General features: G+C 43.0%; 2 protein-coding genes across 3 annotated transcripts; one reads left to right on the top strand and one right to left on the bottom strand.

Moving 5' to 3' along the window:
* Positions 1 to 159: 159 nt before the first annotated feature.
* On the top strand, positions 160 to 7432 carry HSPD1 (heat shock protein family D (Hsp60) member 1). Its single transcript, XM_065840436.2, has 12 exons — positions 160 to 315; positions 826 to 1001; positions 2812 to 3064; positions 3330 to 3412; positions 3810 to 3905; positions 4201 to 4294; positions 4642 to 4810; positions 5138 to 5237; positions 5449 to 5694; positions 6045 to 6219; positions 6766 to 6944; positions 7036 to 7432. Exons 2-12 carry the CDS (start codon positions 828 to 830, stop codon positions 7186 to 7188), a joined length of 1722 nt encoding a protein of 573 aa, XP_065696508.1. The 5' UTR covers positions 160 to 315; positions 826 to 827; the 3' UTR covers positions 7189 to 7432.
* Positions 7366 to 19500, bottom strand: COQ10B (coenzyme Q10B). 2 transcript variants are annotated; one of them, XM_065840437.2, is made up of 5 exons: positions 19348 to 19500; positions 15433 to 15579; positions 13848 to 14040; positions 11256 to 11357; positions 7366 to 9576 (listed from the first exon to the last, which is right to left on the bottom strand). In XM_065840437.2, the coding sequence occupies exons 1-5, from the start codon at positions 19428 to 19430 to the stop codon at positions 9409 to 9411; spliced, it is 693 nt and encodes a 230-aa protein (XP_065696509.1). In that variant the 5' UTR covers positions 19431 to 19500; the 3' UTR covers positions 7366 to 9408. The 2 variants fall into 2 exon arrangements, with proteins under 2 accessions (XP_065696509.1, XP_071667599.1); XM_071811498.1 differs by lacking the exon at positions 19348 to 19500 and adding an exon at positions 15941 to 16113.
* Positions 19501 to 25124: the final 5624 nt, after the last annotated feature.

Here is a 25124-nt window from a genome sequence, read left to right as displayed (position 1 = left end):
TCAACTTTGACCTCCGGCGAGCATGAGCGTTCCAGAAGGTTCTGGAATTGGCGGGCCCCGGAATCTGAGTGGTTCATGCAGGAGCTCACCGCGCATGCGCGCAGCGCGCCCGGCGCCCCGGCGCGACGGGCGGGGCCGGGCGGCTATGCCGGTTCCCGGGCTGGGCGGCGCGGAGCCCCACATGGGCCGCTGTCTGGTGGGGGCGGGGCCCAGGCGGTGAATGCCCAGCGCCTTCCCGCCGCTGCGCGCAGACCTGCCCGCTCAGCCGCGAGTCCGGACGGCGGAGGCGCCCGCTGCTGCTCCCGCTCCCCGCAGGTGAGCTCGGCCCGGCCCGCCCGTCCCCCTGCGGCGGCCGTTACCGCTGGGGTGCCCGCGCGGGGAATGGCCGGGCCCGTGCGGAGCGCGCGGTTAACGGCCGCCGGCGGGGAGCGCGGCCTGTGGGGCGGGAGCCCTGCAGCCCCGCGATCCGGGCGGCGCGGCCGGGCCCAGTGCAGCGCGGCGGGGCGGGCGGCAGGGGGCGAGCGGCCCTTGACCTTGCTGAGTGCGTCCTGCGGCGGGGACACGCGGCCGCAGGCCCCGCAGCGCCCGGAGAGCGGAGCTGCGGCTGTTCCGCGGGCCCGCCCGGCGGGGTCGGTGCGGAGCCGCTGCAGCCCGGGCCCCACTCGGCCACCCTGCCGCTTTCCATCATTTATATCAACCCGCCGAGAAGCTAAAAGCCCCCGATCACTTGCTTTATCTCCTGAATCATCTCCCCTCCCTTTTACCGCAGAATTAATTGTGCAAAACCATAACGCTTCCCTTTGCCTCTGTGTTTTACTCTTGCAGACATGCTCCGTTTGCCTGCAGTGCTCCGCCAGATCAGGCCGGTGTCCCGAGCGCTCGCCCCACACCTCACACGTGCGTACGCCAAAGATGTGAAGTTCGGAGCAGACGCCAGAGCTCTCATGCTGCAAGGAGTGGATCTTCTAGCAGATGCTGTAGCCGTCACCATGGGGCCAAAGGTAATTTACATCCATTGCTTGTCAATGCCTTGAACCGGTTGAAAATGCCGCAGCGGGAACTGGTTGTTATTTTTGCCCTGGTTGAGCTGCACGTTTGCTGTCTGCGGATCTATAATGGACAGTGTTGTAAGCAGCCATGTTCTCGTTTCTGTCATCTCAGCCATGACAATAAGCACATGTGCTTTTCATAGTAACAAAGTAAAAACGATTAATCACTGAAAGATGCAGAATATTTGTTTAAACAGTTTGAAGGTGAAGGGGATGTATGTAATGGGTTACAGTGGCTCAGTTGATAGCCTGTAACAATGCACTAGATCATTTAACTATTTACATGATGAGGTGGGTTAATTAGCTTGTGATTTTTGTTTGGTTTTTTTTAACAAATTACAGTTTCTTTTTTATTATTAACAAGGTGAAAGAAACATTACAAGTGTCCTGTTGAGTTTTCAGTTGGCTGGTGTAAACGTTCCCAGTGCCATTCAGCGGTGTTGGTTATAGGACACAATACAGTGCATGATGCCCTGGAAGTTCTCGGTGTATTCTGCACAGTCATGCAATGTGCAGTAAGGCTTGAAATGAGATTTGTTTAGAAGGAAGTGACACTGTTCTTTGGGCTCATACGAGTATCTGTCCCATACAATAACAGCATATATATATGGTAGTTTTTCTCGAGGCTGCCTGGCCTCTGTGAAATTAATTCATGTATTTCTTGCACATTTTTGTGCTCTCTTAGCTTTAGTCAAAGGCAAACGTGCCACAAGCTGAGCAAATGAAGGTTAAGTGATGTGAGTGAGCTGTGGCTGCTTTCCATAAAGGAACAAAGTTTAAGTGTAGTCAGTTAATTTAACTCTTGTTTTTTTTTTCTGGATCTGGCTACTTTGTGAATGCCTAAGCATAGTTCTAATATGCTGGTTAAAGGTCGGTTCTTCATGCAACTTAGTGTAACCTTGGGGGGGTTTGTTCCAGTGTTCTCACTTGGTGTGCTGTTGTGCACGTCTTTGTGGAATTGTAGGGGTTGTGCTGTGACACCTGACTTTGTTCCCAGCTTTTTGAAGAAATGCCACTCTGGTGAGGAATGTCCCTCTGGCATTGTTCTGTATTTAAAGAAACGTGGCTTGTGGTCTTGCACAATCTTTTGATGCTGCTGCCAACATGGTGATTGTTTTGTCAGAACTAGATTATGTGGGTGCTTGGGTTCTTGATACATAGGCCCATTTCAAATGCACATGTGTTTTCAGAAACACAGACAAAAAGTGTTTAAGTCCTTCAGTGAGATCAGATATAAGAAGATTTTGTTGTGCTGCTGTCTGAACAAACACTTGGAATCAGATCACATTAAAATACAGAATAAAATAAGGCAAAACAAGGAGAGGCTACAGGAGGAACTTAGCAGGATTCTCCACAGAGTATTTGCTCTGCTTTTAGATTTGGGAGAAGTGATGGTCTAAATGAAGCAGCAGTAAGAAGTCAGATGATGCATTATTTTGGCACAATTGTTTTATAGCCCGGAGTTAGAATTAGGTAAGCTCTCTGACAAGTTCAACATCAGTAACCGAAGCTCGTGTCCCAGCGCAGCCCCAGCTTCTGAGTCTGTCATAATAAGAAAATATAAAACCTTGGAGGCATTTTTCCAGTTCTGCGCAAGGTTGGTGATGTGTGCGCAGGCAAAAGGTCCCAGGTGCAAGCTGCATGCAGGGAGATGTTTCTGTTCAGCTGTGGCTGCTGAAAAGGATTTTAATCTTCAGTTGAACTTTTACAGGAACGTGCTGTGGATTATGTGGGTTTGATTTAATATTCTTTGTCACCCTAGGGAAGAACAGTTATTATTGAACAAAGCTGGGGAAGTCCCAAAGTGACAAAAGACGGGGTGACAGTAGCAAAGGCAATTGATTTAAAAGACAAATACAAAAATATCGGCGCCAAATTAGTTCAAGACGTTGCCAACAACACAAATGAAGAGGCAGGAGATGGTACCACCACGGCGACGGTGCTTGCACGGGCTATTGCCAAGGAAGGCTTCGAGAAGATCAGCAAAGGAGCTAATCCAGTTGAAATCAGGAGGGGTAATTGCTTTTACCTTGTTTTTAATGTTCAAATTTTATTGTCTCTTCATACCCCAAATTTGACAGGCTTCTTGAATAAGTTGCCTTCTCTTGAAGAGCCTTGTAAAGCTTTATATGCCAGTACCTTGTTTTTGAACGTGCAGACTTGATGCACTTTTGCAGTGTTGACTTTGGTTTGAAGCTGAACCTGTTGATTTGTTTTGTTGTTATTTTCTGTGCTGTTTACCTTGCTTTGATCACTCACAAGTATTCCGTTCATCTTTAGGGGTGATGCTTGCAGTTGATACTATCATAGCTGAACTGAAGAAGCTGTCGAAACCTGTTACAACTCCAGAAGAAATTGCACAGGTTAGAAAACAATTAAACCAACTTTACATAGCTGTTCTTTAGAAAAAGTCTTGGGAAGTCAGGCTTAACGGAGCTGTATTGTAGGTGTATGGCACCTGAGTATTTATACTGAGTATATATCAAGATTCAGGGTATGTTTCATTGAATGCTCTTCATCTTAAGTTATTTAAAAGTCCTTCAGCTGCACTACTGGAAGTTAGCGCAGAAGTAGATGGTTCTTCTCGTTTTCAGGTTTCATTCCAAAATGTGGTCTTAAGACATAAATGTATGTACTTGTGAAGCACTGCCAAGAGCAAAGCTGCGGTTTTGGATGGGAGGGGGTTATTCTGGTTTTCTTCCTAGTGAGGAAACAAATCACTTGTGTTATGACATGGTATTAAATGGCGTACTCTTTCAGGTTGCCACGATATCAGCAAACGGAGATCAAGAAATTGGGAATATAATCTCGGATGCAATGAAGAAAGTTGGGCGAAAGGGTGTAATCACTGTGAAGGTAAGAACTGGGCAACACGCAGACCAGGTGTGAGGCAACTGGCTCCTCTGCAGCCAGGGCTGGTGTTTGTGATGCTGCTGCTCACATACAGTATCGTGCTGTGATTCCTCCCTCCAGAGCTCCTTTTGATCAGGGATTGATCGCTGTCCCCTCTTAGAACCCTTTTATTTTGGACGGGAAGTGCATAAAACTGATACATGCTTCAGAGCCTTTCATTCTGTTGTGTGTAGCATGTACTTGTGCTTTTGGTAGTAAACAAGGGATCTTTAATGCAGGCTTTCTTGCATCTAAACAGGATGGAAAAACTCTAAACGATGAATTGGAAATCATCGAGGGGATGAAATTTGACAGAGGCTACATCTCTCCATATTTTATTAATACAACCAAAGGTGAGTTAGCAGTAACTCGTCATATACCTTACATTTGCTGTTGCAAAGATGTCACAATCTGACAACATGACAACAAGAGAGCAGTGGGTCCTTACCTCAGGAAAAACTTGAGGTTTGTGGGTTGGTTGTGTGGGTTTTTTGGTGTCCATGTTGTCATCAAGCTGCTTCTGCCACACTCCACTACAATGTACAATTGAAAGTGGAATCTTGGAGAAAACAATTTGTCTCTTTTTTTTTAATGCCCTTGAAAAGTGGTAACAGTTGCTCCAAAGCAGTTCCTTGGGTTTAAGAGAATGTTTGATATGTTGTTGCAATCGGGTTGTTCAGATAAGGTGTTGTTTCTGCAGGGCAGAAATGTGAATTCCAAGACGCTTACGTCTTAATCAGCGAAAAGAAAATTTCTAGTGTACAGTCCATAGTTCCAGCTCTTGAAATTGCCAATTCTCACCGCAAACCTTTGGTCATCATTGCTGAAGATGTTGATGGAGAAGCTCTCAGCACTCTAGTCTTGAACAGGTGAGGCTTGAAATCCATACTTGGAAAGAAATACTGCTGCTTTTTGTGTGTGTGTGTATTCATCCTTCAAAAGGAATACACACAAAAGCGTATATTTGAATTTGCTGTATTGTCCTCTTAGCAGTACCGAAGAAGCAGCAACTTTTGTACAGAGTTGCATCAGTTCAGACAGAATTTCCGTGGTTTCCTACCTTTTTGAGTAAAACCAGTGTGGTTCATGAAGGTCTCCTTGGTTGTTAGAGCTATACTGAAATAGCTGGTTTTTAGCAATTAGACTCATTCTCTGAACACACGTGGAATGTTGCTCTCTTCGTTTCTTCTCTTCAGACTGAAGGTTGGTCTTCAGGTGGTTGCTGTAAAAGCCCCAGGTTTTGGTGACAACAGGAAAAACCAGCTTAAGGACATGGCCATTGCTACTGGTGGTGTTGTAAGTAATGATTTTTAATTGGATTTTTGCTCTAAGAAATGCTAATGGTATTAAAGGAGGGAAAGAATATGTATTTTTAGGTCCATGTCTCACATTTGCTGTGTTCAGGCTGGGTCTTGTTCTTTCAAAAATCCATATACACAAAAATTCATATACACACTTCAAATATAGAGAAGCTGAGAATTTCAGCTTGTCACATAATTTGTTGTAGGTGTTTGGAGAAGAGGGTTTGAGCCTGAATGTGGAAGATATTCAGCCTCATGACTTCGGCAAAGTTGGAGAGGTCATTGTGACCAAAGACGACACCATGCTTCTAAAGGGGAAGGGCGAAAAGGCTCAGATTGAAAAACGCATTCAAGAAATCATTGAGCAGCTCGAAGTCACCACAAGCGACTATGAAAAAGAGAAACTGAACGAGCGATTGGCCAAGCTCTCTGACGGAGTAGCAGTGTTGAAGGTGAGGAGTTAAACTTCGGAAAGGGCCGGTATCACTCCCTTATCGCTAATCTGAGTTACTGCTGTGGGGTTGTCTCATCATCTTAGCAGCTGATTCGGATCAGGAATTTGGCTTCTTGCAGCATTCCACCTTGGTATTAAGAACTTGATGAAATAATAAACTAAAACCATGTTTAAGCCTCTCTAGTGCGAAGGTACAAAAGAACACTGCTGGTATGGAGAGCACGGCTTTGCTTCCTGGCTGTTTTGGGTTAGGCTCGAGTTTGCTGTTGAATTTTGCACCGCACAGCCAGCAGTGCTCTCGCGTGGGCTCCCTGTGCGCACCTCGACGCGTGGCTTGTTTTGTTGTAGGTTGGCGGCACGAGTGACGTTGAAGTGAACGAGAAGAAAGACCGAGTGACGGATGCCCTGAACGCCACCCGTGCTGCTGTGGAGGAGGGCATCGTCCCGGGCGGTGGCTGCGCCTTGCTTCGCTGCATTCCAGCATTAGATGCCTTAACTCCGGCCAATGAAGATCAGAAAATTGGTGAGTAAATTACTCGAATAGACTTTGCTTCTGTTCTGAGGCTTTTAACTACAGGTTGCCTGCAGTGCGTTTTTTTAGCCACTTCATCTTCACAACCTCGTATCCCAAGGGTCTGGCAGTCTCTGCTTTACAGCGGGAAGGAGCTTTCACTTGGATGTGAAAGCACCAACAAACGTAAAGCAGCAGTGCCCCCTGCAAAGAATTGCCAACCACGAGAGGAAGAGCGGACTGTTAAACCATTGCAGACAGGCAGGACATCTAAGAATGCTTGAGATTGTGTGGCACATCAAATGGGAACAGGCTTTGTGCTGTTACAGTAATCATGCTCCTTACCCCCTTTTGCAAAAGTGTGAATGGCCTGCAATGATTTCATTTGTTGACAAACGCTAAGTAGCAGAGAACTTATTTTCCCTGGGATTCATAAAAAGAGCTTATGTTCTTGCTCAGAGGGTTCTCCCTTTTTGTATTGATCTCCAGGATGATTCCATGCCTTGGCAATATGAGCACCATATATAATATGTAACTCTAAACATCCTTTTCTTACAGGCATTGAAATAATAAAGAGAACACTGAAAATCCCAGCAATGACTATTGCAAAGAATGCAGGTGTTGAAGGATCATTAATAGTTGAAAAAATCCTGCAGAGTCCACCAGAAATGGGCTACGATGCAATGCTTGGGGACTTCGTAAATATGGTAGAAAAAGGAATCATTGACCCCACGAAGGTAACCTAAAATAGTCTGAATTCTCAGCTTTCCTTCTTCCCAGCTCATGTGATAGTCAGCAGGCATTAAGCTGTTTCTTTGCTATTTTTAGGTGGTGAGAACCGCTCTGATGGACGCTGCGGGTGTTGCGTCTCTCTTATCCACGGCAGAAGCGGTGGTGACTGAAACTCCTAAGGAAGAGAAGGAGGCGGCGATGGGAGGAATGGGTGGGATGGGCGGAGGGATGGGAGGGGGCATGTTCTAATTCCTGGGCCAGGGACGCATCATGAGCTGTGCTGTGAGACTGACAGTTCCGACTTCAAAACCTTCAGCTGTCAGTGCAAGAGGGTGGATAGTGACTGAAGTGAGGCTGGTGTTTAAAAGAATCACTGTAACCGTCAGTTACTGGATTTCATTTAACACATGTAATTGTTTACAGTCATTGTCCATGCCTACAGATAATTTATTTTGTATTTTTTTGAATAAAGACATTTGTACATTCCTGATAACTGGGTGCAAGATCCATCTACCCAAGGTCCTGATTTAATTAAGGCACTTGATATTCTGTTTCAGAATTCATTGGTGCTTGCCAGTACTAGGAAGAACTTGGAAGCCACTGTGCGTGAGACTAGACAATTGTGTACAAAGTAGGCAACAATACAGTTATGTGACCTTTATGTAATAAAACAAACTGCTCAAAAGTTACAAAATGTATCACCTTATTCATCTGCACACAAAGCCATAGTCGCAGGAGAACCTTGACCCCCTCTTGCTTCTAAGATTTACTAGAAATCTGACACAAGCTTGGAAATGACTGGTCATTCCCCTCCAGGAAACATTCCTGTGCCTGGAATGTTTCTCTGAAATACAGGTGACTTTTAGTTTTGCTAAGGAAATGTCTAAGTTGAACTGACACTGCAGTTCTTTGGCATATTAAACAATGCTACGAAAAGAAGGCACGTGCACTGACTCTATTTGCTGGGTCTGTAGTGCTTGTTCTGTGTGCATCTTCCATAGCGCTGTGGGATCAAACAGGTCAGCTTTGCTAACAAAGGGTTGGGGGGAGTTTTAATACTTGCTTGGGTGTAGTGTCTTGTGTCCTTGACACTTCCAGCTTTCTGGTAATGTGCTCCAGGATTTATTTTTAGTTATTTTACCCTAGATGCTACTTTAACCTTAAAAATGACTGCTTTGTTTGTCACCTATTGTTTTTAAACCTGACACAGCTGGTGCTATCAATGTGTAAAGTCTTTTCTGCCTGCTTTCCACCTCTGCTTTCCAAACTTGTATATGTTACTCTGTCTCCACAAACAAAATCACTTTACAAACTTCTCAGTGCTTTAAAACTGACCTCTTCATCCAGCTGACACTTTGCCCAGCTTCCTACCTTGAGTAAGGACTATCCTTCACAGATACAACCTGTGAAATTTCAGTTGCTCTTTCTGGAAAAGGATCTAAATGACCTGAAACATACCTTCCTGTGTAATTTAACGCACTATTCTTTAGTAACCATGCAGGTTGCAGACACTTAGGAGCAAGGACCAGCCTCAACACCTGCCCTGAAGCTCCACCTGGTTTTGGTAAGATGTACTGAAGGGAGCGCCAGCCAGGAGTTACAATCTGTTCCATTTACATTTCTTCAGAGGTTGGAAAGAGAAGGTTAATGTAAGGAATAGAACTACTGACAATTCAATCAAGATGGGGAACAATTGTAAAGGGCTAATTAAATAAATGATAGTATGGTACTGAAAAAACTCTTAAGAACTGAAGTTGAGCTCTATTGCTGGATTTAGTGACAAGTGTCCCTGGTGTGCCCAGGCTGCAGCCAGCAGAGGACAGACAGACAGACGGTTGTGCATCCGTGACCCAGCACTCCAAGAGGTAACATTTATTGACTTGAAGCTTTGTTGGAACAGGAACTATTTGCATTAGCTGAGCTGTGTAGCCCTTACATCTAACTCCTGAAAACTCAGGAGTGCTCAGGCTGAGTTGTTTTTCCTTGCAGAAAGCAGCAGCTGGAGGCTCCAGCCTCATGCTTGTCACTCATTTGGATTAAAAGCACCTGCTGCTGGACGCTGCACAAACTGTTCTGCACTGCCCAAAGCCAGAGCGTCAGCTTCCCTGGCTTGAGTTGATGCTGTTAAGTTACATTCACGCTCCTAATAACTTAAGTTAATATGTTACAATGCTGAAAAAAAAAAAAAGTAAGCTTGGAAAAGGCAGAACTTACGCTGTGATGGGCAAGTTCATAAATGGGAGCCTGAGATACCTTGTGTTACAGTAGCTGCTAACTGTCTGTTACTGGTAACACTTTAAGTTGCACTTGACTGTAGCTTGAACATTCTATATACATCTGGCTGAACAGGTGAGTTTGTACAGTATAAAGTCACACACAAAGCTCAGACATGAAACAGATGCCCTGAAGGAGGACGTGGCACCTCTTGTACAAATGAGTTTATGATGGAGGCTGTTACAATTATCCCTTTTACGTCTGATGCACTTCGTGAAGCATTAGCTCCCGAGGTATGGTTGTTTCTGGGCCATGCAGTTTGGATGCTCTTCTTTCAAAGGCAGCCACCATCTGCTTTACCACTTCATCAAAAAAGAGCGTAGCGAGTTTTGAGTGTAGAAGTGAGCGAAATTCAAAAGAAACCTGTTAAAGAAAATAGAGATGATTGTCCTGTAGGTACTGTTGTGGTAAAATGCTGTTAGAAATAGAGGACTCCATGAAAGGATCTCCAGTTTGCAAGTCAGCTGTGGGAGAAAGAACAGATAAAACTGAACAATAGGTGAGTGTGCCTGTGAAGAAAAGCCTTATTCCATGGTCAGAGGACTCTTTTGTTCAGAACTGTATTTACTTAATAAATGAGGTATCACAGAATGGAAGTAAAATATCTGGGATAATGAAAAGCTACTGACAAATAACTTATTTACTTTGTACACAGAATTTCACTTGGGGACAAAAGCCGTCTGAAGAAAACCCTGCATGCAAGACAGCAGACTTACAGGTCAACTGGAGCTGTTTGTAGGAAAAGCAACACATTGGCTTCTGTGCATTTATCACTACTGCTATAGCACGTCTTTCGGATTGAGATGTATTTTTGTCATTCCTGAGGTGTCAGCAGATTAAATGCCAAATGGAGCAAATACAGCTTCTCTGAAGCTGCTTATGCAATGCATATTAACTGCGAAACAGTATCACACAAGTAATTAAACTACTTGGACTATGAGCCAGGTGTAGCTTCATTTACATTTGCTTGACCTCAAGCATGATGAAAATTAACGTGCCTTTGGAAAGTCTCAGATTTGTCATGTAGTTTGGCATCGTGTTCAGTAACTGTGTGAAAGCCTGAGGTACAATACGCATTTATGAAGTTTGCAGATGGTAAAAACAGTACTGTGCTTCAGTCTATATACCAAACCCTTTAAGAGCTGAAACCAACCTAGAAAAGTTCCCTGCTGTACTTACTTGCCTGGAGAAATTAAAATACCACATGCAAATAACATGCAGACATTGTTGGCAAATCCCATGAGAAATGTAATTTTTCTGAGTGCTTATAGATTAATTTTTACTGTTGAACTGTACAAAGTGCAATACAGTAATAAGCTGAAATTTATTAACCCAAGGAGATTCATGTGCTAGTTTACTAATAATCCAAAAGTTATTTTTTGTAGTTACAGAAGATAATTTTTCAAGCAGAGTATCCCAGTAGGTGGCAGCAGGATCAACCCATTTCTCTGTACTTTTGTAGCCTGTTCTGAACCTCAGTTATCTGCTCAATGCAACACCTACTCTACAGGCTATAAAATGTAAGAAAAAATGTGATGACAGACTAAATAGACAAAATGGAAAAGCAATAACTTGAGCGGAAAACAACTTGTCTAGGAGTGACAGACTAAATCAGATACTCCATTTGAAGAGCCGTGGTCTTGAGCTGGAGTGATATCCCATCATTAAGACAGCAAAAATCTATTAAATCTGTTATTATAGAAGGAAGGAGTAAGACTCAAAATACATGAAAAATTGGAAGCCAGGACATTAAACTGATCAAACTGCAGGCCAACTAGAATAGATGGGAGAGTACCTACTTTCTGGTACCAAGAGCGCTTAACTTGTAATTAAAGGAGATCAATGGCAAAGTATGTTTATTATTTCTCCCTCTGTATTTGACTGTCTAAAAACTTCTGCACAATCAGAATTGTATAGCGAGAAATACCAATCCTTAGACTGCTCTGTGAGGTGCAGACACCTCACAGAAAACTCCTGTCTCTAAAGGACACTGTTTCTATGCCCTGTTCCTAGCATGTGGAACTCTTAGTTACAATACTTACTGAAAAATCCAATGTACATGTCCTTGGATAACCAGGGATCCCTGGGCTGAAACGCCACACTGTTTCCAAGTGATTAAATAGTTTTCCATCTGTGCAAGAGGCCTAAAATAAAGTTTAAAAAGTCAAGCTACAATTAGGCTTTTACAGAGGTGACAAATTGCTATTACTAAAGTTTGCATTTGCATTTTGTTAGACAGTGGAAATCACGGCATAGTTATTGTTTTAGTGCAGCCAGGATGAGATCCCATTTGCACAGAGTCATTTTAGACAAAATAATTGAATTCCTTTTAAGGGAGAGGTGAAAAAAATGTATTGAGGTTCATAAAACAGGCCTCTAGCATGATGCACAGAATATCAAAATAATGCTAATGCTATTTACCAGAATTTGGAACAACACTGCTTTAAGCAAAAGATATTTACTGGGTTTGTCTATTTTGTTTTTCATTACACATGCAGAATATTTTATGGACTGATATATAGACTGGTAGCCTTGGGTTACAAGAATGCTTAGCATCAAAACAAACCTAAGACAAACTCCAAACATTTTCTGTCACAAGATACTATTGTGATCGAGAGCAACCAAAAAGTCAGTAAGACTACAAGTTCAAGTTCATAATCAGCCTAAATGCTGGCTTTTAGTTACTGGCAAGGCATATTTCACTAATGCATACAATCCTCCTCTAAAATAATACAGTATTTGCAATAGTTGGCTTCATAGTTTTCACAACAAGAGGGTCCTGATTTTCACTCATTCTGCTTTTAGCACATTTAGCTAATTTTGTGTGGCTATAAAAGAAAAGATTGATTCAAAATCATCCAAACATATAACTTCAATTGGCCTGGAGTTTCTAGAGAGAATTTCTGTACCTTTTTTGTTTGATTGGGTTTTTTTACTTTTTTTTTTACAAGTTGTTGCTGTTCCACAAGCAGCTCTGCTCCAAGAGCACTACCTGTGATGCACAGGAGTTGTGTGGTAAGGTAAGCCATCTCAAAAGGCTAACCAACAGCACAGAAAATACCTACATTTTTCCACCCAGGAATGAGCCACAGTTTCTTGCTACTTCTACAACAGACAGGGAGGAGCAAAGGGAAGATTGGACACGAAGAACTGGCCCTGCTTTGCTTTCCGTGCTGCTGCCAAAAGGGCAAGAAGAATGGGAAAACTTCCAGCGTGTCCCCCTTGCTCCCAGCCTTATAAGTAGCAAACTCACTCCGTGCTTTCCTCTACCGTAAGAGCTCCTGATGTTTTTTTTTCCATTGCTCAAGCACCTGCCGTAAGGAGCAAATCTTGCTCATTTTGCAGTCCGCTGGAGCAGCACACCAGCTGCCTTTGCCCAGTTATTCCTGTCGCTTCTCTAGTAATGTTCCTACCATTATATGAACATAATGTCAACTTCTAGGAATAATAATCCCAGCAGAGAAAAGGCTACTACATCTAAGAGGAGGAAATCTAAAGAAATGGTTCTCCTTGCCACTTTCATGGTCTCTTCTGAGACAAGAAATCCTTTTGAGTGAATTAGAGGGGGGAAAAAAGTTAGTAAGTCAATCTAACAGCTATGTAAAAGAAAAAAGCCTGTCTTGTCAGGGAAGAGTAGAAAGGGAAAGCAGCCGGCACGTAAAATGTAAATTTTCCATTGTAGCTGTTCAACTTTATTAAGAAAGGGAGAAAGACAATTTTTTTTTCTAGAGTCACTAAGTGCTTTGAATAAAGGCACTTTGCATATTCTCCTTCCAATTTATGTCTCCCCTGAACCTGAGAAACAGTTTCTGTTTTGAGCAGTGTCTCTTAAGAGAGCCTAGAAAAGAATAGTGAAACAGGATATCCAAACAATTATCTTGAATGGCAATTGACTGTTGTAATTCCACTAGTTATTCCAAAACCCAGTCAAAGTCTGCCACAGGAAGGGAGAGGCAGTTTTGCTTTAAGGAATCTGTTCCTAACCAGAACACATTTGAATATATAAGGCAAACTAGTTATGAGATCCAGACATCATCTAAAATTTCTCCCTTGATGTTTTTAATTATTGCTCTTGAAAAGACAAGAGGAGGAGAAATACAACTGTTTCTATTCTGAACAAATTAATTCTAAAAAATGGACTTCAAATCTACCCTTCTATCTTATCAATACACTGAATAACAAGCTCTTCAGCAAATCCTACACTTATATTAAAGACTCCTCATATTAGCGAGTTAAAATTGTCAGAAGAAAAGTAATGACTGATACCAGTTTTGCTAAGGCACCAGAGGCTACAATTGTCAAAGTTAATTTTAAAGTGAGTACTAATCCTGCATTTAGAGAGGCTTGGACAAAACGTTAACAAAACCAAACAAAAATGGTGAATCTTCATTAATGGCTGCTAGTTTCTGCAGATAAGGGAAATTAAAAAGTAATTCCTATCTCATTTGGCAGCTTATGCTTTAAAAGCACATTGAAATCCTCTCCAGTTAACTCAAGTCTTTAAACAAAAGCAACACAAGTTGTGAGCCACACAAAGCACTTCCAGCACCAATTTTGTTTTGAAGCACTAATGAACTTGAATTTCAACAGAAAAAGGTTACAGAAAGTTAGAGCTAAGAAAAAAAATTAGCTACCTTTACTAAATGTGGTCTCACTAGGGTAACAACCGACGTATACCTCTCCACTACAGGAGGGAATCCTATTTCTAGCTGTGCTTTGCAGTATCCAGAGCGCTTCGATAAGATATCTGACTTCTTACACCAAGGAACAAATAGCTTGTAATTCTCCACAACAGCAACAACTTCATACATTTCCTGCATAGAATACCTGGGGAGAGAAACATGAACATTATTTACAAGGTATTAACTTCAAATTCGATATTAAGAAGTTTCAAAGATGGTATAAATGGCAGTTTGCAAGGTAAACAGAGAGTCACCTGAAAACACTACTGCTGTTTTTGGAAATCAAAAGGAGGGGAAAACAGAACAAGATAAACTGGGAAAAGTCTTTGCATAAAGATGCAAAACACCACACAAAATCCAGTAGTACAGTTAGTGAACAGTGAACCTGCAGTCTGCTACCTTCTGCAATATCAGGTAAATACACATACATTTCGAATGGAAAAACAGGTTTTAGAGTACAGCTGTCTCCATTTATGTAGAGCTTAGACATTCCACATAAATAATCTACACTTCATGGCTACTAAGAAAAGATGTATCAGAACTAAAATACCGTATTTCATAAGGTTTAAATAGAGGAGCACCATTTCCCTTATTTTAGCCCAAATAAAATCAATTAAGTGAAAAATGCATGCACTGGAAAAACCTCACAGAACGGCTGAGGTTGGAAGGCACCTCTGGAGGTCGTTTTGTGCAGCCCTCCTGCTCACGTAGCATATTGCAATCATATAAAAGAATACGATGGCAATATTTCAGTTGATTCTATTGTAACGTATTACAGAGCTATGCTTTTTAATTTTTAGTTCTGACTCCGAAACAGATTAAAGCACACGCTTAATTCCATCTGCGTTTAAAATGAAGCATGTGGTCAATGGTACTCAACAGTGAGTGCTATTGGACAAAGGCTCTTTTGAAGAGACTAACATAAAGGAATGTTAAGCGCAGTAAAAACAAGTAGTTTGTATTACTGTGGACCAAAGACTGGGGGCAGTTCCCAGTTTCATTAAATGACCTGGAATTGTCCCACCATCTTTAAGGCAACCAGGATTTCAAAATCTTTTTCTATGTGCCTAATTTTCTTCATTACGCAACTCATTATTTTCCTTCTCTTAAGGAAGACAATCTCAAGAAGTGAGAAGCACAACATAATGTAAGTGCAAACATTAACATGCATTTGGGGCAGAAGGGAACAAAGTGACAGTTTTCACACCTGTTGGTTTCACCATTTCACCGGATGTGAATTCTTCCCTTTCAGGGTTTTGTTTTGTCATGGAATAGAAGGGTTATTTCTGCTGTTTCTTTCTATGAGGTAAGGGGCTTGGGTTCCTGTATTTTTTTATACTGAATTTTAGACTGGAAAAGCCTGATCACTACAAATTCTGAAAGTCAAAACTCCTTTGTAGTCTCCAGTTGGGCAGAGTCACAGGGACATGTGTCTTCAGGGATAGCTCAGTCTTTGAACATCTAGTGGTTTGGGTTAATTACAGCAAACACAAAATCGATAAGCACATAAAGTCTCTTTCCACACTTCTATACAAACCCTATAATTCTTCTTTCAGAATATTCTTTTCTTTTGTTGACTAGTGGTGCAGCAATCTTGAAGAAAGTTCTTGAAAAGGTATGGCTCATTACAGGTACTTGCAAAGGAGAAGTTCTGGTCATCAGAATACCACAGGAAGCCAAGTGCCTGCAACAGTGAAAATGCTTTTAGATGTGTTTTGTATCGCAAAATCAATAACAGCACATTCAGGTGAGATGAAGAGTCTGTTGTATAACGTTACAGAAAATGTCAAGAGTCAGATGGAAAAACAAAGGCTTGTAACAGTATACGAAGTGTTAAAAATACAAGGGGGACTTTTTTTTCCCCTTAGGCGAAACTAAAAATAGCCCCAGTCACGAGAAAAGTAACTGGCAGAATAAAATACAAAGGGCCCCGTTAAACATTTGCTTCACAGCAGCCTGAGTTCATGAACAAGCCTCATATGCACTTAATTTGCAGAACAGGCTTTCTTAACAGCAAAATCAAGGCACAGTGTGCAATACGTTACCCTTTTGGAATACGCAGCAAGAAGATTCCACTTGGAGATACCAAATTGGATCTGCTATAATCCTCTGCTGCCATCCTTCCTTCTCTTCAAAGGACAGTTTCATTTTGAAAGTCCTTTCAGAAAGTGCATCGGTTGCCCAGATTTCAAAATTTCCTCCAGAAAATATGCAAAACCTTGGACACAGTATTTTCATAAATAAAACTGAACAAAATACCTTTAAGAAATGTTAGTAATTCTAAGATTGCACCTCAGTGTTCTCTGTCAACATCTACACTAAAATCTAACCAATATTGTGATTAATAGCTCTGTTCTGTTAAATTATTGATTTTTGCCTAGATCAACTCAGTTAAGGTGCAAAATGCTACCTCAAAAGCTCTCAATTTTGGCACCAGCAAGCTAAAAATGCCACTATTTGCTGTCAGTGATTCTACAAACAGAAGCTGAAGAGCAGCCAAGGTCTTTTTTTGCCCTTTCTCTAAAGAAACAATCAGGATTGTTATTAATACTTTAGGATTCACATAGGCAAAAATTGAACCAATCTTCCTCAATCAACATCAGGCTGGTGTAGTGGTTGGTTTGGGTTGTTTGGGGTTTTTTTTAAACATACTGAACAGATAGACACATTTTTTACTAACCACCAAAGTAGTCTAGGAAATTACAGTTACCAATTTCAGACAATTGACATTAGTAGTAACAAGTTATTTAAATAACTTTGAATTCTGAAGAAACACAGTAATGACCTAGGACTGACCTCGTCAGCTTGTATGGTTGCTGTATCAGGGGACAGGCAAATAATTAACTGGTAGTGAGTTTGGAGGAAAATACTCATCACCATCAGCTGCCTGTACAGACTTTAAAAATAAATAAGCATGATGACTGACAACACAGATTGTAATCACTGCAGTTGAAAAGGAATTACTGCAGATGGGACAGAAGTACAGTATTGAAATTAAGAAAGAAAAGATTGACTTTAAAAGTCTCAAGAGATCAAGCTCTTCAAATGTTTGCAACTGTATCTCAAAGGATGTGGACATAGTCTGTATTTTTCCACAGAGTCTGGAGACCCTTAAGGAAAAGCATTGCTTTGACAGACACGCTGGAAGGGTGCCAGTAATATTGTAGCTGCCTCACCCAAATTCATAGAAAGTGTTCAAATGTTTGGACCTGACCCCATTCTAGAGAGTGAAGTCACTTTAGTTTCTCCATCTGGGGTTACATGTGGTACATAGTCCAAACTAGTTGCCGGGTTCCTTCTCTTGGTTTGTTTTTTTACTGCCATGCTACGCCAGTATATTGTTTCACACAGTTTTATCTAGACTTGTTTCAGCTACAAGGCTGAAAAAACTATCTCTGCAGGTTATTATTAAAGATTATTATCTTTTAGCTGCTGTAAGACGATGTCCTTGAAGTCCTTTTCACAATTATATTGCCAGACAAGGAAGGCAAGGTTAAGAGAGGTTATAATGCTAACAAACATGGTGAGACTTCACCTCTCTCCTGATTTTATCTAAAGGAAAACAGATGCTGTGAGAACACACTGGGCTCAGTCCCAGTTCAGGAAAGCAAACCTCTTCAAGAAACCACAAAAGCAACAGATTTCAATGGACCGTCACATGTGTTTTGTGACCCTGATCAAGGCTGCAGAAGAATTCAGACACGCCACCCACCCATGTTTAGCCTCTGACAGCAACACCCCTGTATCCACCCCCCTGCTGCTCGTACAGCATCGCTCAATTTTGCCACTCGCTGCTTCCTCTGAACATGTGGGGGCTAATCGCGGTATCACTTGACTGCCATGACCCCAAAAAGAAGCATTTACCCGTGTATGGCAAACGTACATAAGTGATCCATATTCAATGATTATTTTTAATAGTTACACAATTTTCAAAGCCCAAAGATCAACTTAATTTTGAAAAAAGGGACCTCCAACTCCTGACCAGGGCAATTGTGTTTACTGTTATTTCCAGCTGCTACTTCCATAAGGTGATATCTAATGGCACTTGTATGAGTCCATCTCATTCAAATTCTTTGTTGACACCTGCTCACATCCCCAAAACTGAGTGTTGCCAGCAAGGGTCCTCATTAGCATCTCTGTCTGAATAAGCACAAGAGGCCAGTTTACCACCCGAGTCCTTGAAGTCTGCTGCTCGGCACAGGAAACGCTCCGACAACTGCAAGAGGTAAAGCGCACCTGACTTGTGGCCACAAATCACAAGGCACCCATCTGGATTCAGCCTGCACTTGTCTAAAACCAGCTGCCAAGATCCTCACAGCTTACACTAGAAACTAAGGTTGCAACCAGACACTTAATGAGTTTCCTTATCCATGTACCCTTCCCATTTATCGATTTTTGCCCTCAGATCAGCACTCGAATATACTATTTAAAAAACAGCGATTTTACCAGGACTGAACTATTGCAAACACATCCTAAAAATTAAAACACAAAGAAATGTGGCCCAAGTGAAATGACAGATGATACCACTGCACACTAACACTTCTGTCAAATGACTGCTTGAAATTTGACATCCTGAACCAACCTCTATTCCACTTTTTCACTGGTTTTATGAGGATGACAGCGAGGCTTTGAATTTAATAAAGAAACAGAGCATCACTGCCATAACAGTAGTAACAGGTGAACTTTTTTCCTCCTCTTTTAAGATTTTTCAGATTACACTCTGAAATCTGCTTGTTCATTTTCTTCCAGTTACCAGATCAGCTCCTCTCCCAAGGCACGTTTTGTTTTTCAGGTTGTTACATGCAATCGGGGGACAAGCAACTTGTTGCGTTTTTTTAAATGGAAAACATCTGAGCACTTTACTTGGTTTTTCGCTTCTTTAGTGGATTGCTCAAAGTTACACCACCGGCTCAAGCAAAGAGGCAAGTTTATAATCTAAAAATCATTTAGTTCTTCTGTGCCCGCGTTGGAAGGAGCCAACAGCCACCGAACCATGCAGTGCAGAGCGGGGGATCCCGCGGTCCCTCTCCCCTTCACAGAATCCCAGAATGTCAGGGGTTGGAAGGGACCTGGAAAGCTCATCCAGTGCAATCCCCCCATGGAGCAGGAACACCCAGATGAGGTTACACAAGAAGGTGTCCAGGCGGGTTTGAATGTCTGCAGAGAAGGAGACTCCACAACCTCCCTGGGCAGCCTGGGCCAGGCTCTGACACCCTCACCAGGAACAAGTTTCTTCCTTTCCTTCCCCAGAGCCACCAGCTCCCGCCGGGCAGCGTTCACTCTGGAGTCTACTGAGGGCCCGCGCGCCCCAGGCGGCCCCAACCGCCCCCGGGCCCGGGGCCGCTCGGCCGGCGCTCTGAGGGGCGGCGGGGCCCCGGGACGAGACGGAACCAAACACGGCGGCGCGCTCCCGGCTGTCATCCCCGCGCTCACTCCGCCTCGCCCCGCGTACCTGACAGCGGCGGTGCGCGGCGGGGCGGCGGCGGCGAGCCCCTGGGCCAGAGCCCTGCCCAGCGCCCGGCCGCTCCGCGCCATCTCGACCCCGCTCCTCACCGGCTGCCCCGCCCGCCCAGCGCCGCGCGCTGCCTAACGGCCGGGCCGCGCGGCCGCGCCCCCAGCCCCGCCTATCGCCGCGCGGGGGCCGCCGTCACGAGACAGCGCGAGGGGGGAGAGCGGCCTTGCGCCTGATTGGCCCGGCGGCGCGCGAGCCCCGCGCACGGCTATAATTGGGCTTGCGGGCAGCAATAGTGGCTCCGCCCCTTTTCCCGCTCGTCACCACAGGGCGGGCTGGGGGCGGGAACCGCGGTTCCTCTCTGGCCCTCTGCGGGTCCTCCGCTGCGCAAGGAGCAGCCGGTAAGAGGAGCTCTGCCCAATGCGGTTGGGGCGGCCCATAAGGGCCTTCCAACTCGGTGCGTGCCAGCCCTTCATCCCGCGCGTCCCTTTCGCTCAGCAGGGGCTGCTCCCTCAGGTGTGTGGTGATGTGGTGCTTAACCTGCCGCTGCTCGGAGCGGGCTGGAGTTGAGAGGAACCCACGTTATCAAAGCTCGCCAGTGCCTCCACAGAGCTGGCTGTAATCATAAGGGCGTCGTGTCACAGAATCCCAGAATGTCAGGGGTTGGAAGGGCCCTGGGAAGCTCATCCAGTGCAATCCCCCCATGGAGCAGGAACACCCAGCTGAGGTTCCACAGGAAGGTGTCCAGGCGGGTTTGAATGTCTGCAGAGAAGGAGACTCCACAACCTCCCTGGGCAGCCTGGGCCAGGCTCTGGCACCCTCACCAGGAACAAGTTTCTTCTCATATATAAGTGGAACCGCCTGTGTTCCAGTTTGTACCCATTACCCCTTGTCCTGTCACTGGTTGTCACCCAGAAGAGCCTGGCTCCATCCTCCTGACACTCCCCCTTTCCATACTGATCCCCATGAATGAATCACCCCTCAGTCTCCACTACAAATTGGAACAAAACATTTGGATTGTTAACTCATGCTTTCTCATAGTTCACATTTCAAATACAGCCTCAATGAGCAAAAGTGTGTTTTACAACTGTCCTGCAATTGAACAACTGCTGTTTAAGTGACATTTATCTCATAATACATGTCATAAGCAATATTGTGTTACACATAAGTTGTTTAAAAATAAGTCTGCAAATTCTATTTTTGTACAACAGTAATTTTTTTTTTTTGGTAATTTAGTACCTGATGAACTACTCAGCTCTTGACTGGGAATGTTGAATTGAGCCTTGCTACTCGAAAGTATTTACACATTCTTAACTTGAACACGTGTCTGGGTTGTATCAGTCTAGAAAAACAGCTTGGGTGGATTGTCAACAATGTCCCTTCAGCCGTGTGATGAACCCGTTCCCACTCAATTAAATGCAACTAGAATTTTAGGCCCAGTGTAAAGCTATTTGAATTAAATCAGTTAAATGCTGAATGCAGGGAGTGTTGAGAAATACAAGATGACAGATGTTTGAGTGCACTTTGAGGGGTTTTTGCCTTTTTTGTCCCCTTTGGTAGGCTCAGAATTACAGTTCTTACATCTTGCTTGATATCTGCTGTTGGAAGAGAGATTTGCATTTACTAACTTTGACAGGAAGAGTGGCCCAAATTAGTACTTAACACCAGAGAGATGCAAGACCTTTCTGATACACCAGAAAGAGCTGTGCTGCATGACCACAAAGATTTTTTTTAATGCTATTTTTGTAATGCCACCATCATAAGAAAAGGTCCAGTTTGAACTCCAATTATGAGGTCTATACTATTTTTAAACCATTTAAGAATTTCAAGGACCCTTTTAAGTGGGCGGTGAGACAGAGTCAACCTTAGATGTGGCAAGCATAACCCTGTTTAAAAGCAGGATATTTTTTACACAATACATTCAACTCTTTTCCTACAGATGACTGAATAGGGCACCTACTTTACTATGCCCCTTTGGCTTACAAACATGCTGAGTAAAGCAAAAATATAGCCGTTGTATTTATTTATAAATGAGTTTTGAATAATACTTGCCTTTGAAATATATCAAAATCTCTTGCAATCATACATTTAGGCTGGGAAAGATGATCTGCAAGCATAGGTGGTTATTAAGTTGCTAGTTACATCATCTGCAAATTATGCAGCTAGGAATTAAGGGCAGATTTACTGTTTCAGTCTTCAGTGGATTAAAGAGGAGCTACAATACAAAATCAAGAGAATTTTCTTGTATTTCATATAGTACAAGTGAACTGGGTGTTTCTGGCACAGCAATCATTAAAAGTACTTGGCTGTAAACCTGTTGTGTGAAGGATTAGACTTGCTACACCTTCGTAAGACTTTGGTGGGCCTGTAAATCCAAAAAGAGGTTGAAACCTCAGTGCATACTCACTTATAGCCAGTTTTGAAACCTTTCATTTATGTTTGTCAGCCTGTCCTTACCAGCAGTGACAGACCTGGGGAGGTTTGTGTTCAGGTTACACACACATCTGTGCTGCAAAACACAGAGCAGCCCTCATTCAAACCCCTCCAAAAAGCTAATCATTCAAACCCTGGATTTTTAACTCATTGGCTTTTCAGTGAGAAAAAGGATCCTTTTTTACCTTACTACTTCTTGATATCAGAAGCAAAAATGAGACTGGGAGCGATTTAATTTCATGTTAATTTTTTCTTGCTCATATTGTGTGAGGAACTCTAAGTTTCTACAGAGCTGAAACATTGCTGCTGTTAAATATTTCCTCTCTTTGAGTTAGGAATTCTTGCCTTTTAATAGACAGATAAATGTCAGTGAATTGTCCCCAGCACATGAAGCTGAGCACAGACCTAAGGTAAATTGAAGGACTGGGAGTTTAGACCAGGTTTGTGGCTTGTTGCATAATGTCAGCTCACTGTGCAATTCTAGCATTGGATATGGGGAAAAAAAATAACACAAATAAGAAGTTCTTTTTGGAAAAATCGTCAGGAGGGTATAATCAGAAGCATGGCTTCTTTGAATGAACCAGTGCCAGAAACTTCTCCTGGCATAATGGACAGAGTCAATCAAGGACATAGTGAGTGGCTGGATGCTGCTTCCAGCAGCAGTGCCAGCTAGTGATAGCTTAAGCTGGCCCTGAAATTGGACCTGAATCTGTTACGTAAAGCAGGACCTCACAGGTCTTTAACTTACATGTGATTCCAGATCTGCAAAGCTTATGGGCTCTTAAATCCAATCTGTTTCCAACCCATACTGGGATCTCTGTGGCGTGTATGTTCATCTGTATGTGGGGAAGGGAGTGGGAACTTGGGCAGGCAAAACAGGACTAGTAAACCACTAAACTACTACCTTGTCCATGTCCTGTGGAAGCTATGCAATAGAGAGGTAAAGAAACGAATATCTGGACTCAAGGCTCTGACAGGCAGACACAAATTAAAGAATCTGGGGCAGCATACAGAATTTGGCAGGAGAGGGGGGAAGAGACACAAGCACTTTACAGTGCTTCATCATAGCACAACTCCCCTCACAACACAGAACTCCCCTTTCCGCAGAAGACGGCATACTCCACAACTACTATTTAAAAGTGTTCCTTGGGATCGCAACCCCTGAGCTTGGTTCTGTTTAAAAACAGAAGAAATGCGATATTGCGACTGTTCTGCCTAATGTAAGATGGAAGCCAGGCTGAAGAAACAAGAGAAAGTTCCTGCAAATTGATCTTCATAGTGAACCTGAGCATGTGACATTTACTTAAAATAGTTACATGCATTAAATTCTTGCAGCAGGACATTACTGTCTGCCCTGACCTTACCCTCACATGTCCCTGGGTAGCTCGGTAGATATCTCCTTTTGTGGCCTGTGAGTATGTGCAAGTGCATCTTTCTAGAAATGCAGAACGTGAGTTTAATGGCACGAAGAGAAGAACCAGAAGACCCTCTGCACTCTCGAATGACAGTGTCTCCTAGGAACATTTGAATACCTGTAGTTTATGTAAAATATTACAAGCAGAACTGTTCAGCAAACTTCTGCAAGCTATGCAATGCAGACAGTATAGATCAATTGACTGGTCAAACATACATATTCATAGGAAACATACAATCTTGGCTTTCTTTAAGTCAGTCCTCATAAAACCATAATGTGAACTACGAACTTTCATAAGGGGAATGATTAGTCAGTAATTGTCCTGGTTTTGGCTGGGATAGAGTTAATTTTCTTCGTAGTAGCTGGCATGATGCTGTGCTTGGGATCCACAATGAGAATAACATTGATAATACACCAATGTTTGAGTTGTTGCTGGGTAGTGGTCAAGGACTTTCCAACTTCTCAGGCTGCGCCGGGTGCACAAGGAGCTGTGAGAGGACACAGCCAGGACAGGTGACCCAAACTGGCCAAGGGGACGTTCCATCTCATGTGATGTCGTGCTCAGTTTATATTTGGGAGGAGGAAGAAGGAAGGGGGTGATGTTTGTCTTCCCAGGTCACCGTTATGTGTGATGTATCCTGGCTTTCCTGGAGATGGCTGAGCACCTGCCTGACATGGGGAGCAGGGAGTGAATCCCTTGTTGTGCTTTGCTTGTGTGTGTGGCTTTTGCTTTACCTATGAAACCATCTTTATTTATTTATTATTATTTTATTTTTATTTTTCTCACTTTCACTCTTCTGATTCTCTCCCCCATCACACCAGGAAGGACTGAGTGAGCAGCTGCGTGGGGCTGAGTTGCCAGCTGGGGTTAAACCATGACAGTAGCAAATATGAGTTTTATCATCATCGATTTATCTCCCTTTTTGCAAATATTTATGCATTTTACCATACTGGAAGTTCTCAAGCGGACTCAATTTTGTTCGTCGCAAAGATGCCTGAGGAAATTAGAATCTTAGCAGTTGTACAACAGAACTGCACAATAGCAAATAAGCTATGTAAGATTACATATTACAGTGTTATGAAATATCATTAATGTGTTGTATGCTTCGGCAATCATGGACTTTGCACTTGTGTGGCCAGCTGTGGTGTTTTACTGAGGTTTGTGCTTACTGCTACCGAAAACTGAGAGAATGAAAAATGAGCTCATTCACAACACCTGGCTGTAAGGGAGAGTTTCCAGAACTTGGCATGTGGACAGAATCCCTCCCACTCAGTTATGATCTACACTGTGGACAGTGATGTTGAAATATGTATATGTTACATCAACAAACCAGGGAAAAAAGTTCATAGTTTCCAAATGAAATGCGGAAGCTGCATGAGGACATTTATTGCAGAACAGCTAAACAATTTCTGTTTATTAATACATTCCCACCTAAGTCATGTTTCATGAGCCTCTGATCATTCCTCCTACTCTCCTCTAGACTGTGGCAACTTCGTCCACACCTTTGTTGAGCTGCAGTCCCCAAATGAACTCCACCATCATGTGCTCCACTGAGGGCTTTGACTCTGCCAAGTAAAGCAAAGGTTTTATATGCAATGCCAATTTAATGGGCTACAATTAGATTTACTTCCTCTGCAGCAGCTTATTGCTACTCATACACGTTTAGCTCTGATTTGCTATCCACGTGTGGTCGCTTTCTGATTATTTTGGCTACTTTGAATTCATATACTTGATTTCAAACTCCATTTTGTAGTATTTTTGATTGTTACTATTAGAATTCACCTCCTTGATCTTAGATTATTTCTTGCATGGATTAATATGATTGTGAAGTCCCCATGATCACTTTCTGATTATTTTGGCTATTTTTGAATTCATATACTTGATTTCAAACTCCATTATGTAGTATTTTGGACTCTGTTATTAAAATTA

The sequence above is a fragment of the Patagioenas fasciata genome, chromosome 7 (assembly GCF_037038585.1).
Source record: "Patagioenas fasciata isolate bPatFas1 chromosome 7, bPatFas1.hap1, whole genome shotgun sequence".
Lineage (NCBI taxonomy): Eukaryota > Metazoa > Chordata > Aves > Columbiformes > Columbidae > Patagioenas > Patagioenas fasciata.
Note: the sequence above shows the minus strand (reverse complement) of the source record. Positions and strands in the feature narration are given on the sequence as shown.